Source organism: Leopardus geoffroyi, chromosome C1 (genome assembly GCF_018350155.1).
Source record: "Leopardus geoffroyi isolate Oge1 chromosome C1, O.geoffroyi_Oge1_pat1.0, whole genome shotgun sequence".
Lineage (NCBI taxonomy): Eukaryota > Metazoa > Chordata > Mammalia > Carnivora > Felidae > Leopardus > Leopardus geoffroyi.
Window position 1 is genome coordinate 159,523,501 of NC_059328.1, and position 15,868 is coordinate 159,539,368.

At 41.1% G+C, this 15,868-nt stretch overlaps 1 protein-coding gene across 6 annotated transcripts in view; it reads left to right on the forward strand.

The window, feature by feature from the left end:
• MYO3B (myosin IIIB) overlaps positions 1–15,868 on the forward strand; it is a 490,117-nt gene that overhangs the window by 344,052 nt on the left and 130,197 nt on the right. For all 6 annotated transcript variants that reach the window (XR_006712951.1, XM_045480150.1, XM_045480152.1 and 3 more), the window contains 3 exons: positions 5,534–5,645; positions 6,592–6,754; positions 8,130–8,210. Coding sequence is in view for 5 of the 6 variants with exons in the window: in XM_045480150.1 (XP_045336106.1) it covers positions 5,534–5,645; positions 6,592–6,754; positions 8,130–8,210 (356 nt within the window). In the remaining variant the exon portion in view is untranslated. The remainder of the gene's footprint in view (positions 1–5,533; positions 5,646–6,591; positions 6,755–8,129; positions 8,211–15,868) is intronic.

A 15,868-nucleotide genomic window follows, 5' to 3' on the forward strand; every position in this document is an offset into this window, starting at 1 on the left:
AAGGTTATCTGTGATCAGTGATCGATCACAGCTCATTGAAGGCTCAGATGATGGTTAACATTTCTTAGCAATAAAGTATTTTAAATTAAGGTATGTATTTTTTACAACATAATGCTATTATACACTCAATAGACCACATAATAATGGTCTATCACTTTCATATCAACTGGGAAACCAAAAAGTTGATTTGACTCACTTTTTTTTGAGATAGTCACTTTATTGCAGCAATCTGAAACTGAACCCATAGTATCTCTGAGGTATGCCTATACTTGGAAACAGTTTCAGCCTATTGGATCTTTTTTTTTTTTAATGTTTATTTTTGAGAGAGAGAGAGAGTATGTGAGCAGGGGAGGGACAGAGACAGAGGGAGACACAAATTCTGAAGCAGGCTCCAGGCTCTGAGCTGACAGCACAGAGCCTGACATGGGACTTGAACTCTTGCGCTGTGAGATCATGACCTGAGCTGAAGTCGGACACTTAACCAAGAGCCACCCAGACTCCTGGATCTTGTTTTAAGATCTCTTAGGTAAAGCAGAGCTGTGTTTAGCACTAATATTTCCCCACTTCTGAAGCAAGACACTACTGAGTCCTCTATCCATTGTCCTATGAATTATGAGGTTGATCAGTCTGGCTGGTAGAAACAGGCACTATTCTCAGCCCTCTGTAAGCATCAGGCACTATTCCCTCTAGTTTTCTTAGATGGTTCTTTGCCCAGCCTTGAGTAGTTTCTTCCCATGCAGGTGCTAATCAGTTACTCTGCTGAATACCTGAGAGGCCTTCCGCAGATGTCCAGATGTAGCTCTTGACTAGTACTCTGTCCTACATACTCTAGGGCCTTGGTGTCTCCAACACGTGGTGGTAGGCTTTGAAATATGATTGGTCAGATGTAAGCTGTCAGTTCTGCCTGCATTGTGTCTGGAAGAGTTCAAGTCTAGCTCTTTATAAGAAAGAAAATAGCCTCACTGGCAGCTGATTTGGAACATTCAAAAACTCCAAAATTTCTAAATATTTCTTTTCTTTTCTTTGCAATTAAGGTTTCTTTTAGTAGACCCAGAGCTCATCTTGAATGAAGTCCAGGGACACTTTTCATCTTCACTCCCTCTTTATAGTACCCTTAGTCCCCCTCCTGGAGGGTCCTGCTTCCTCTGAGGAAAGCCTAGAAGTTCTTAAGGATTTTATAGGCTTTGTTCCTGGCTCCACCCTGGAAGGACAGTGTTTGATCATTACAGTTTCTTAGACAAAAGTCTCTCACACTTTCCTAAGTGGAACACAAACAAAACTAAAATGGCTTCTTCTTACTGAGATGGACCAGTTCTCATAGAACAACTTTAATAGTCTCTGTTTCTTTACTCTGTCTTACCAAAGACTTTATCAACCTGTACTGAAGAGTATAAGAAAGGAGAAATGAAGAAAAATAAAAGCCCCCGTTTGCCTCAAAGGTACTATTCAAATTAAATAGGTTAAATAGGCTTTGAAGGTCAGCCTAAGAAATGCACTACCATTGATTTGGTGGTGGATACACCTACATTCCTAGCAATAACTTTTGTTGGGGATAGCTCTGTAGAGAGCATGATTATAGTATGAAAAAAAACATTGTACCTAAATAGACAAACTAAAGAAGACCAATTCTTCCCAAGTTTTCTTTTTTTATATATATAGAAAATTTTTATTTTTATGTAGGCAAATTTGTCAGTATGTTCTGGTGAGAAATGATATTACCTTTACTCTTTTTTGTTTCTTTCTCTTACATTAGAAACAACTTTAGGGGCATCTGAGTGGCTCAGTCTGAGCATCAGACTTTGGCTCAGGTTGTGATCTTACGGTTCATGAGTTCAAGCCCCATGTCAGGCTTGCTGCTATCAGCCTGTCAGCACAGAGCCCATTTTGGATCCTCTGTCCTCCTCTCTTTCTGCCCTTTCCCTGCTCATGCTCTTTCTCTCAAAAAATAAATAAAAATAAAAAATATTTTTTTTAAAAACCTAAACTTTATTAGCTGGATTCATATTGTTGTTGTTTTTTTTTTTAAATCAATTACATGGTGGTTTAGAGATTTAAATAATAATCTTAGCCTTTGCCATTTACTTGATGTCCTCTTGGACAAGTCATTTCATCTCACCAAGAACAGTTTTCTGTGTTAGTAAGATATTTAATGATCTAGAGAGATTCTTTGTGATGGTTTAAAAACATGTTCACAAATTACTTGATACTCCTCCCTTCAGGAGGTAGAACTTAATTTCTCTCTCATTGAATTTGGTCTGGATTTACATGACTTGTTTCTAGTGCATAGAAGATGAAGTAAGTGATGGTATGTCACTTCTAGGCCTTGGTCATTAAAGGCATTATGGGTTCCCTCTCGTCGTTCACTAGTGCGCGATCTCTCTCTCTCTCTCTCTCTCTCTCTCTCTCTCTCTCTCTCTCTTTCTCTCTGCCTGGGATCCCTGCTTCTGAGGGAAACCATCTTCTGTGTTATAAAGATACTCAGACTGTCCTCTGAAGAGGCCCATGTGGCAGGGAACCAAGGCCTCCTGCCAACAGCCAGTAGGGAACTGAGGCTTTCTACCATCAGCCATGTGAGTGCACCATCTTGAAAATAAATCATGTGGCCCTAGGCAAGTCTTTAGATGACTGCAGCCATGGCTGACATCTCAACTGTAATCTCATGAGAGACCCTGGGCCAGAATTGCCCAGGTAAGCTGCTCCTAAATTCCAAACGCTTACAAAACATACGATGACAAATGTCTGTTTTAAGGCATTAAATTTTGGAGTAATGTGTTGTGTAGCAATAGAAAACTAATACATCCTAGTATCTTACAGATACTTCCAGTTTATGATTCTATAATTTAAATGCAGGAGGCTGTATCTCTAATTGCCTGTTACTTTTACTAATACTTTACAAACTGCTTAGCCTGTTACATTTAAAAACTCTTCCTTGAAGAGTCTTCATTCCATATACCATTTTAGGCAGAAAACTAGGTAACATATTTGAGAAGAAATATTTTTCAACTGGATATTTACTGTTTTAACAGCTTATATGTTTTAATGAGATGAGACCTTGGGAAAACTTTCCATAGAGTTCTAAAGCAGGAAAGGGCTCTTTAGTCTTTGGAGGTCCAACAGGAGCTATGTGTACCTTTTGACTTTATATGCAATGTGTTAAGAACATTTTCTTGAGAAGGAATATGAATACCTTTCTCCAGATTTTCAGAGATTCCTGCCCCCAAAAAGAATTTAGAACCACTTATCTGCTTCCCATTCCCACCTGTGAGAATTCAGGTACAGAGAAGTGATTTACAGTTACCCAACAGAGAGCTTCTTACTCTTAATTCAGTGTTCAGACTCCAATCTGAGAGGTAAATTCTACCTACAAGAGGCAGCTCAGGGCAGAACTGGTCTTTGCAATGCTCTCAAGTACCCAGACCCTTAGGACATTTATACTTACTATTTTGCGATTGCATATCCCCTGTTCATTTAACTCATCCAACTGCTTCGGGAAGGGGGTCTGGAATAGATCTTCCCAAAAAAGACTCCTCTTGCTGACAGTCTTTTATATTGGTTACTTTCTGTTTTGTCCTTATATGGAAGCACACAGGAGCTCCGCCAGAGTGCTTCTTTACCATGGTACCTACCAGAATCCAGAATTATTCCATGGAGGAAATACACATTGTACTTATCTGACCTGATTATTGCAGACATATCACTTACATGGTTTTTTTAGTATTTTTTTTGAAACTTTCACTTCTTTGTAGTACTGTTATCCATCTCTTTCTGAACTAAGCCAAATATGAATATGAGCATCATAATAAATTAAGAGATTGGGTTGAAGGACCAGAAATCAAAGCTGAGTTCTAATATTTATGCTAGTTCAGGATTCATTCTGCCTATTTAAAAATTAGAAACTGCTAAGAACCATCTATAGATGCCTGGAAAACAAGTATAAATCCTTGATTGGAGAGCTGAAACATACCTTACATTCTTCCCATATCTCACACGGGACTGATCGTTCATTAGATTCTCTTTAAATACTTCATCATTAATAGTATTAACCCTGGGTTGATTAAAGCCAGGGTTGTTTGTGTTATAAATGGCCAGGCCTAATGGAAAGAGTGTAGGAAATCCTTGTTTTACCACTGACTTATATACCTCATGCTATTTGTATTTCAGCTTTCCCCAAACATTCACCCACATAGATTTGCCATCTATTCCCACCATCCCTGTGTACTTCAGGACACAAACATTTTGCTTTGGCTAGAGCCAGGTCAGAGAAGCTATGACTGAAACTATAGTCCTAAAGAAACTGAGGCTAATGTGCTAATGCCATGAACTGCCCTGATAGCTCTAATCCTGATTCCCAGCTGTCCCTCCTCCCACTTGGCCCCAGAAGATGTCATCTATGAGTAGGTTCCCGGGCTTGGCTAAATGACCTAGCATAGTCCTGGCCATCATTCAGGGGTTCTTTGAGAGCACTGCCCCTCCTTTCCAATGGTAGAAACAGAGACTCAGAGCCTTGGAAACATTCCCAGGATCTCTGAATGCAACTGTTTCCAGCAAATTCAACATTATATCCTAACTTGTAAAACAGTCTTGTAGCACAAAGATAAAGTTAAATGACCCAAGTGCTAATCAGGTATGTTTATTTTTCCATAAACAGAAAGATGTGGAATATTTGGCAAGAGGAAGAGTCATATTTTGTATTGGGGCAATTTTTCTTAAAAAGTAAAAATAGCTCTATATTTAAAAGTATAGTAATTCCAAAATAACAGATCAACCTTGTCTGAGGAATGGCAGGGAACTCCTTTGACAAGGAAATTAAACTTCCAAGGGGTTGAATTTAATTATAGATGGCAGCAAAGAGCAGAGGAAAGATCCCTGGAAAATTTTTAGAGAAAAACTAAGGTAACGTGTTCTAAACGAATAAAATATTTGTGTGTGTGTGTGTGTGTGTTTTGATGGGGAGAAAAAAGGAGAGGGGGAAAAACCCTTTTGTGGGTGTTCTTTGAATCCAACCAGAAAGTATGGAAGTTCGTTAAAATGAGTTTTTTAGGAAGACAAATGTGGTTTTGGTGATTATATCAAAAAATATGCCTACTCTGTATTTTGAGAGAGACATGTGGCTCAGTGGACCAATTCAATAGTATTAGGCTACTTCATTTTTGCTATCTACAAATAGCTTCAGAGGGAATATTTCAAGGTAGAGTCAATATTTATACAGTGGGATTACAAATTATATTGTAATAATGCTAACATTTAAAATGATGACTTTCCCTAGAAGAGTTGTGTGAATTTCAGTTTTCTTAATGGATTAGATACTTTGATTTTACATGCAAAAGATGCCAAGTATTCCACTGAATATGAATTATAAAGCAATATTAAAAGGGAAATACATGTAGCAGAAAATTTAAAAGCAAGTAAGAGCTAAGTTAATACGTATAAATTGTATACCTCTCACTACCTAGTATGCTATTATTGGACAGTAGGTCCTATACTGTATCAAATGATAACTAAAAATGTTTTATTTTACTCTTTTATTTTGTAGATATTATTACTTGGCATTCAAAGCACATGAAACACCTGTTGCTAGCAAAGAGAGCTGTGTTGCTATCTTGGAAAAGTCCAGATTAGATCACTGGGTGCTGGGAAAAACAAAGGTAGTTCTTTCTTTATTGTTCACATTGTCACCTGTGATGCTCTACTGTGTACCTTTGTCTGTTGTCAGTGATATGACCGACTCTGTATATTGTGTAGCTTTAGCAGGCAAGACCCCAGCCTAACAGTGATCTTCGCTGGTCTTGGGTCAGGAGTGGTCCTAGGACCTCTGGACAAGAAGAGGAGGGTTTGCCTCCTGTTCTGCATGTAATTTGAGAGAACCATTTAACATTTCTAGAATGAGAACTTTGAGCTCATTTTAAAATGTCCCTCTAATTTAAATGCTGTTTATCCCAGCACCTCATGGAAATACACAAATCTTATTAATGACAATAAAAAGTATCTTTTACAGTTTTGTCCATTTTTCATTAGACTCTTGCTGTGTTTTTTACTGTATACCCTGATTAGTAGTCCCATTGTGTATAGCTTTTCATCTGAAACATCCTGTCGCTTTATCCCAGGTTTTTATGACCCATTCTGAATTGTCCTACAAAGCCAGTGGTAGCCTGAGTGTTGATGACAGCACGGTTGCTCCTCAGCAGGAATTAGATCACTGTGGGTCCTGTACGTCCTTCTCCCAAACTTCCACTGCTGGCCATGGGTCAGTTCTGTTGGTTAGTTCCTCCATCAAGGGCTGTAGAGACAGATAGTAGAAGTCAAATTGAGAATATAGAACTCCTGGCAGATATAAGGCACTTTTGGAGAACATTTGGAATCTCCTAAACCCCATTAACCTCATTGTTTGTTCACGTCAATAACCAAGAATTGGCTCAACCTTAGAAGGGGAGTTGTGTTTGCTCGTAAGCAGTCAGTAATACTGGCATAAAACACGTCACTGTAAACTTATTTAGATAATGGTTTTAATATTTTTATTAAGAATACTCTGGAGTAGACTGGATATCTGTTCGGGAGCCCATATTTAATGCTAAAAGTAATATCTCATTTCAGGTTTTTCTCAAATATTACCATGTTGAGCAGTTGAATTTGCTGCTACGAGAAGTCATAGGCAGAGTGGTGGTGCTGCAGGCATATGCCAAGGGGTGGCTTGGAGCCAGGAGATACAGAAGAGTCAGAGAGAAAAGAGAGAAGGGGGCCATTGCCATCCAGTCAGGTAAATAAATGGTCCTGAATCTTGGCATTTCATCAAGCACTCAGGCCGCTCACCTGTTGCTTTTCTCAGTGGCTTCTTCTCTTCCTCCTACCTTCCCTTCCCTTCTTCTTTCCTTTCGTCCTTGCTTCAGCAAATATTTATTGAGTGCCTATTACAGACCAGTCCCTGGGCTAGATGCTGGGAATCTAGCCATGAGCAAGACTACCGTGGTCTCCGACCTCCACATAAGCAAACAGACGTCACAACACACCGTGATAAGTGCAAGATAGAGGCAGTGTGAAGTGGGAAGAGGTAAAACCCAGATCGCACGGACATGTGCCCCTTCTCCCAGATGACTGATGTGTAATACACACCTCAGGCCCATCACCAAGTTCTCAACATCAGAATCACTAACGCCATTTCCCAAAGGCTTTTCTAGCCCAGATAAAGCTTATAAACCTAGGGAACAAATTGCTCGGCTCTCCCCTACGCCCAGCCCATCCAGTGTCTCTTTCCACATGTGTGTGTCATTTGTGTTACAAACAGCATCTGAGCTCCTGTGCTGTTGCTGAGTGGTTATGAAAGCGTCAGATCTTGTACATAGTGGACAGTTTCCCTTGTGCCCTCATAACCCAGAATCATGTCATTCACTCTGGACTTCACGACCACACTCAGCAACACCGAAGGCTGTGATGCTAATGGGAGGGACAAAACGGCGAAGTGGTCATGCTCCTGGCGGGCAGCTGAATGCCCCAGTCCTCTTTCTACAGGACTCAGCACATCCCCAGAGGTTTCCTTTCTCTTTCTCTTATCCTCATCCATTTCTTTTGCCTTTTGCCTTTCTACCGTCTATTTTCTTCTCTCGAAGCACTGTTCTTAGCACATGGTTCACTCTCCGCAAACACACGTGTCATGCTACTAATTATTCCCCTTGACTCCCATCGTTATTTTTCACTCCTTCAAACTGATGTTCATACCTTCCTCCCCAGTAAAAAAAAATTGGGCAGGGCAGGCTGTTCAGTTCTTTCCCACCATCTCAACAAACCACCCTACCCCAAGTCCTGAAAATGGAGCTTCCTCTGTGGGTTGGAATGACAGGGAACCACCTCAGCTGGGATGGAGGTCCCAGTGATTCATAAGTAGATTCCAGGGTTCTGGAAACTCACTGCTGGAACAAAAATAACTCCTTCTCAGAAGCATCTTGGAAGCCGAGCTAAGAGTACAGAGAGGCCTCTCTTCCCCCATCATCGCTCACGTATCTCTGCTCATTTTGTTCAGGGAGAAAGCAGGAGGGAGGAGAAGAGGGGTAATAGATTGGAGGGAAAACAGCTTATATCAATTCTCTGGCACGTTCTTAAATTAATGTCATTCCTAGCACATGGTTTTATATTTTTAGCCTGGAGAGGATATGATGCTCGGAGGAAATTTAAGAAAATAAGCAACAGAAGGAGTGAGTCTGCGGTTCCTATTCAAGCAGGTAATTAAAACATCATTTTCATAGCGTCCACTTGAAAATATTCTGTGATTAAGTTCATGTGAGTTTAGGAAAGCTGAAAGGTTAATAATTCAGGAGCACTGGAATAGAAGGTAAAGTCCTAGTGGGGGTTCTAGTCCTTGTTCTGACACACCCCCTGCGTGATGATGGCAAGGCTGACAGTGAGCACTTACTGCATACTTGTGGAAAGATGCTCAAAGTAAGTCCTGGTTTATAGAGAGGGGACCTGCAGCACAGAGAAGTGAAGTAACGCGTCCACATTCACATGGCTAGTCAGGAGCAGAGTCAGCATTTGAACACAGGCAGATTGGACACAGTCAACTTTACATACTGCCAGCTGAACAAATTCCTTTCCTTCTTGGAGTCACATGTCCATCGTCTGTGAAAGAAGAGCACTGGCTAAAGTCTGGTTAAGTCTGGAAGGTGTCTAATTACCTTGGAATTTCTCTGATTATATGCAAGGCCCATCTTTCAGCATCACAGAGATAAGAATAGCTCAGGGACTTTCCCAGCAAATGGAATTTCCCACACCCTGGCCTGTTTGTGACTAGGGTGGTCCTCTGCACCACCCCCCACCCCCACCCCAGGGTAAGCTGTGGCTCAACTTGGCCTGGCTGCGTGAGTGCTCTGAGCTCTGCTTCCTGGCTCGTCTGACCTGTCCCTGGCTCCTGGATGGCTCTGTTCTTCTGCAAATGGCAATATCCACGGTGGCTTCCAGGCTGGGTTCCCTTCATCATTTGAAGCTCTATAATCTAAAGGAGGCTCTGGAAGAAGTATGCTCCAGCATGCCTGGAGCTCTGACAGTGGAGACAGAATGAGAGAAGGGGCTAGTCCAGTGGACTCCACAGGCTCAAAGGATAGGGTTTCAGATACTGTTGCCTTGAAGCAAACTCCTTAGTAAAACAGCTGCAATCTTTTTGAGATGGTCCTGCCCAGAGCCTGACTCCAGGAACACTTGTCAGAACTCTCTTAGGCCACTGTAGAGGCCAGACATCTTCATTCAGAACCAAAATATTTGGAAAGAAGGGGGCATCATTTAAATGCAAATGTGTAGCTTTTAACACCATCCCCTAGGAGTTTTAAGCTCTACAACTTCAAAGAGTTCAGGAAGAAGGATGCAATTGTAGTTGCAGCTTAAGAAAAACAACTCAAAGTGCATTTGTTCCCTATTGCCCACCTCCACTCACCACACCACACACACCCGTCTCCACCCCACCCCCTAAAGTCTCCTGGACTGATTTCAGATCCTGCAGTTTGGCCCAAAGCCCAACATATGTTTTAAAATATAAACTTTGGGTTATATATTGTTGATCCACTGAGTCCAGTGTGTAGGATCATAAATCAAATTTTCCCTCTCTGAAAACGATCTTTACGGGCTTCCCTGTTTGCACTCTGTTATTGCTAAGTAAGGGCTGCATGAAAACACAGACAGGTTTGCTTCATCACCGGATCAGGTCAGTCATGATCGCATCGTTCCAGTAGAGCACCAGTGCGGTAAGTACCATGGAAGGATAATCTCGTTTGGTGGAACCAGAGAGAACACATCTCTTTAAGGTACTTCTGTTTTTTTAAAGCTTTGCAATCACCCCATTTTTTAGCCTGGCAACTAGTGTTCCTCCTTACCAGGTGGCATCGGGAGTCTCCAGGGACTTTGGCAGACATGAGGATGTTGAGAGTGGTACTCAAGCCACCCCTCCCTCTTAGAAGTCATGTGGCAGCCAGAGCAAAAGCGGGCAGAGTCCCTTTGCCCTTCAGCCAACACAGGAATCAAGGTGCTGGTTTTGAGTTAGCAGAAAAGATGCATGGGGAGGGTAACAGCATTTGCAGTTTTATTGGCAGTTTACTTTTACTTGAGAATGTTTTCCATATCTTTATATCGGAAGCCATGGTTGTGTTGATCTAAAAAGCAAAGCCAACTCCTTCTAACTTCTCTGTTTTGGGGTGTGTTCTTCTCAAAGCATAACCTTCTCATTACAAGCTCTTCTTCACCCCATGAGAATATTTCTGGGCAGAACAAGCCCCAGACATAGTGCTTCCCTTACTTGTGAAGCCTGCAGGAAGTGACTTAGAGATGTTATCATAGACAGCCATTCTGATTGTTTTTGAAACTTATTCTCTAATTTTTTTTCAACAAATCATTTCATTGGAAATTTAGATTCTATGGAATGCGTTTCTTTGTATTTCAAGTTCTGGCCCATAGCATTTTTTTGTGGGTAGTGTTGCTAAGATATGTTATATATTTTTAAAAGAGCAGCCCTTGAAATTTAGGAAGCATTTGGCCTACATGTTGCTACAGACCAGCGCATATTGAAATTTGTTTGCCTTTCATCTCCTTCCCAATAAAAGCAGCCGCACAGCTTATCCCTTTAGCTTCCTCAGAACTTCCTTTCAGAATTCCCGATCTATTACGGCACATTCACATACCAGAAACAAGATGCCTTTTCATGCTGTCAACCTTTTTCATCTGAAATGTAAATTAATTCTTGCTGGTATGCCTTGACAGAGATCAAAGTCGGGGTATTAACCTTCCTGGGCTTTCTCTGGGAATCCGTCCCCAGGACCGGGCTGCTACTAAGAGGCCAGTGTCCCTGTTATAGGGCCCTCCTCCAGGAAGCCCTCGGTCTAGGAGCCACCATTTCAAAGGTACAGCGTCATTTTGTAACTGACCTCATCATTACTTTAAACTAGGTGAGAAATGATCTGCCTGGCTAATTCTTGAAAGAGAGAGAGGGAAGGAGGGAGGGGGTAAACACACACACAACACACACACACACACACACACACACACACACACACACACACGAGTCTGTTCATTTTAGTTGTGGGCCCTTCACTCAGATTCCCGGAGCTTGTTTAAGTGGTTTTGACAGCGAGTGATCTCGGTATGGTAGAGGGAGGGACAGGGCTCCAGATTGGAAACCTCTCCCCTTGCTCAGTGGGTCATTTCTTGCCTGTCAGTCTTTGAGGTAGGCCACATTTGCATTTTCAAAATAAACAGATGCCTTTCAAATACATGAGCTGGTGGTCTAGAGATCTCTGTGGGCCCAAACAGTTCACCAGCCAGTGATCAAATGCTGGAAGAGAAAACAAACGGAAAAAAATACCCTAGGTACATGCTCATCCATTTCCTAAGTGTATAACATTGCACCAGCAATAAAGGGCCTTTATGAGATGTGAGGAATCTGGAGGAGAGAGAGCTAGGGATCCCAAGTATAGTATGTCATTTTCCCTTTTTTTTTTTTTTTTTTTTTTTGCTGGGGTGAGAGCAACTTTGAATATCATCTTAGTGAGAAATGGCATGTTTCGTGTGTTTTTATTAGTTAATGCTAATAATAGGCTCTTGCCAATGGAAAACATTCTTTTAAACACCAAAAAATTTAAAATTACATACTTTTTAAATCAGGTAAGATTGAAAACGTATTAGTTTTCAGAGAGATGGGATATTCTAAGTAAAAAGTAACAGTTATATGTCATTCCCTTACTAATCTATTATTTTTTTAATGCACCCTTAAGTGTCAGAAAGTGGATATAACTAGATTTAGTCAAATAAAAATGCACACATTCCTCAGTAAATAGTATCAAAACACATAACTTGCAGGCGATTCATAAAAGGTCTACAGTATTTCATTCTTTAAGTTTTTGAAAGCATTGGCCTTAAAATTCCTCCTCTAATTCAAGATCTGTTTTTTAAATGAGAGCAAAGTGGTGGGCCTCCCATCTTGGAGGGGAAATGCCTCAAGTAGGTGACAGTGGAGCCCGAGGGGCTGGGAGCAGAATTTCAAAGAATGTCTCCGGAAAGAGTAGGCTCTTCCAGCCCCCACTCCAGTTCTCCTCTCAACCCCCAGAAGCAGGAAGAGCCCATTGGTTTACAGCATATTTTCATCTAATTGCTTCAGTGCACTGGAAATTGTTTTCCCTTTCTCTGTGTCCTCTGATCAGCTTCCTACTTACTCTCCTCCTTGGCCCTTCCAACAACACAGATAAACGATAGCCATTTCTCCTTCTGATGCTTTTTTGGGGAGAATGCTTTTTGGAGCATCAGCTGTGACTCTGGCAAGACTTAGGTTTCCTTGAGCCTGTGAACAGGCATTTTATTTTATTTTTTAAAGTTTATTTATTTTTGAGAAAGAGAGAGAAAGAGAGAGAGAGAAGACATGCCAGTAGGGGAGGGGCAGAGAGAATCCCAAGCAGGCTCTGCACCCTTAGCACAGAGCCTGATGCAGGACTTCATATCATGAACTGTGAGCTCATGACCCAAGCCAAAATCAAGAGTGGAATGCTTAACCACCCCTGAGCCATCCAGATGCCCATGAACGGGCATTTTAAACTGGATTCAGCTGGAACTGCTGGGTGCATCATATGATACCGGCCAATGAGAGTTGCTTTAAATGCTGCTTCCAGAAGGGAAAGCAAGCATCATGTCCAGATAGGTTCCAGCACACTCAGATACATTTCCAGATAGCAGCCTATCAGAACCTGTTTGACTACTTTTAGAAACTTGACCCTACTTCATAACAAAACCAAATTTTTAGTATTTAAAGCTGCTTGAACTTTTAAACCTCTCTGGGAGTAAGGCCTCCTCCTAGCCTTTTCTAACTTTAAAAGGTTGGTTCCTTTAGCACTGTTGGTGAATTGGCAGTGACTGGGTGGTTGTAGTAATTTCCTAGAACTAGATTTCTGGAAATATCCCTAGGTGTGCAGGACAATTATATTTTAAATTTGGAAATTTCTTTCTTCCTTCACTATTTGTTAAGTATCTACTTTATGCTGGAGCTACCATGGTGAATGATGGGATTTGATTTGGAGCATCAAATTTTCATTCTCTGATACAGAGGGCTATAAAATATCCTGTCCCCTAGAGAGATGACGTTTGTATAAATCAGGTACTCTATATTATGCCAACACATATTGGGAGGAAATTCTGTAAAACTTCAGTGTAATACAATGAGCCAAAATCATTATAAAATATAGCTGAGGATTTACATTGAAATAACCCATGTTTCTTGAAGGTAAAAATGATCACAGAAGATATTTTTTCATTCTGACAGAGCTGTGTGTAAGCAGATTGTTGATCACAAGCCAAACAGTAGAGGAAGGTCAAGTGAATGTACCATTGAAGGAAAAGGCCCACTTTGAACTCACAAAAGGAAAACAAGCACAACCTCTTTCATTCCTCTCCTTTCATTGCTGTTTGCCATTGTATCCCTATTCCATTGTTTCTTGACTCACTCCATTTCTGTCTCTTAGATTCCTGACTATTTCACACACACACTTGCCTCCTCAAGATGTGAGGAAGACAGCTTCCAAACTCTTCCTGTCCATTGGGAAGGAACCAGCTACCTCTCCTTTCCTGGTGTTTTAGGTCATATCCATTCGAGAGTAAAGCAACATCCAGAGGAAAGTGTTAACTGATGTATCCAGGCTTGAGATGAGCTATGAGGTGCACACTAGCTCCACTGCCTTCTAAACCTTTGTTTAACAGAAGACAGAATACCTTCAGGTTTATGCAAGGGATCTTGCCCAGTCCATCTGCACATGGCCTGGGTTTCTCTAACTTTGTAGGTAAAAAAGTTGGGACTAATTTCTGACAGCTATAGGCTTAACATTTTGGAGGGGGAAAATGTTTGTGGGGACCAGTATTGTGCTTTACTTGGGAAAATGTGCATTGTTTATGAACAAGACATGTGCAGAGACATGTATGACATACAGGACAGGACATACGGAGCTCCCCTGAAGCTTGGCTTAGAGGAAGTGGTATATAGCAGAGAGAAGGCCTGACCTGCAGCTTCAAGGTTTCTGTTAAGAAATGGCCTCTGCCAAACCTCACTTGGGCACAAACAGTAGAATTCTTGCCATGAAATGACTTGGGACGCAAAGGAACGTCCTTTGCTATGAAATCAAATAATTGTTCGTGTTTGAATATAATGCCCACAGGGCAGGGTGCTATTCACCTAATGCACAGAGAGGACACTGCAAAGCCAATGTGGACTTGGGGTCTGCTGATACCTGATATCATGTTGATGTGGCACAGAACTGTGCTCAAGGTGAACCTTTGGTGCATCTGTACCAGCAGGACTCAAGGTTAAAATTTCAGAGGAAGTCCACGAGTGCTTCAATTTCAAATCATCTTTTCCATGCTGGACCTCATATAGAGCTCCAGAATCTGGCTAAAAAGAGGTGCTGCCCAAAATGGCATCTTTACCACCTCAACCTTGAGTGAAGCAACATGATCGTGATCAATAACACACTCAGGTTGCCTTTATTCTATGGAATCATAGTTATTTAGGCTATATCCACATAATAGTAAAGAAACATTAGGGGAAAAAATGAACTGCTATGGCAAGAGTGATTGGGCTTCTTTTCCTCAAAAGACTCCTGTGTGTAGAAAGGCAAATTTTTTTCCCTTTAACAGATGAAACAGAAGCACAGGGAATTTAAATAAGTTGTCTCCCGTTATGTGTTATGTGAGCTTAAGAATTGGCATCAAAGCCCTCTTCTGAGTCCTCACCCAGTTCCCTTTTCAGTAGACCACACTCTACGATTGGTTTCCATCTTAGATATGGTACATGGACATAGGGTACCAGCTTTTGGAAGAGCTCTATATACCAACCTAAGCAAGTGGACTTTGGAATCAAAACAATTGACTTTAACCAAAAAACCCCAAAAATCTGATTTAAAAATGGGCAGAGGACCTCAATGGAAAGAATACATGCTGATGGCCAATAGACATATAAAAAGATGCTCAACATCACTAATCATCAGGGAAATGCAAATCAAAAGCACAATGAGATATCACCTCACACCTGTCACAATGGCCAAAATCAAGAAGACAAGAAATAATAAGTGTTGATGAAGTACGTGAAGGAAAAGGAACTCTGGTACAGTGTTGGTGGGAATGTAATTGGTGTAGCCACTATGGAAAACAGTATGGAATTTCCTCAAAAAATTAAAAACAGAAATACCATATGATCCGATAATTCCACTACTGTGTATTTTCCCAAATAAAGTGAAAACACTAACTCAGAAAGGTATATGCACCCCTATGTTTACTGCAGCATTATTTATAATAGCCAAGACATAGAAGCAACCTAAGTGTCGATCTTGCCATTTGCAACAAGACAGATGGACCTAGAGAGTATTATGCTAAGAGAAACAAGTCATACTGAGAAAGACAAATACCATATGATTTCACTCATATGTGGAATCTAAAAAAACAAAACAAATGAGTAAATAAAAAGTAGAATCAGCCTTTAAATACAGAGAACAAACTGATGGTTGCCAGAGGGAAGGGGTATAGGGAGATGGGCCAAATGGGTGAAGGGGAGTGGGCTTTTAGGTGTAGAATGATTAAGTCATGGGAATAAAAGGTACAGCACAGGGAATATAGTTGATGGTATTGTAATAATGTTTTATGGTAACAGATGGTAGCTATAGTTGTGGTGAGCATAGCATAATGTATAGAGATGTTGAATCACTGTGTTGTACACCTGAAACTTCTGTAACATTGTAATTCCACTATACTCAAATTTTAAGAAAAAGGAAAGAAAATCAAGCAAACAGGGCACCTGGGTGGCTCAGTCGGTTAGGCGGCCAACTTCGACTCAGGTCATGATCTTGCAGTCAGTGAGTTTGAGTCCCGC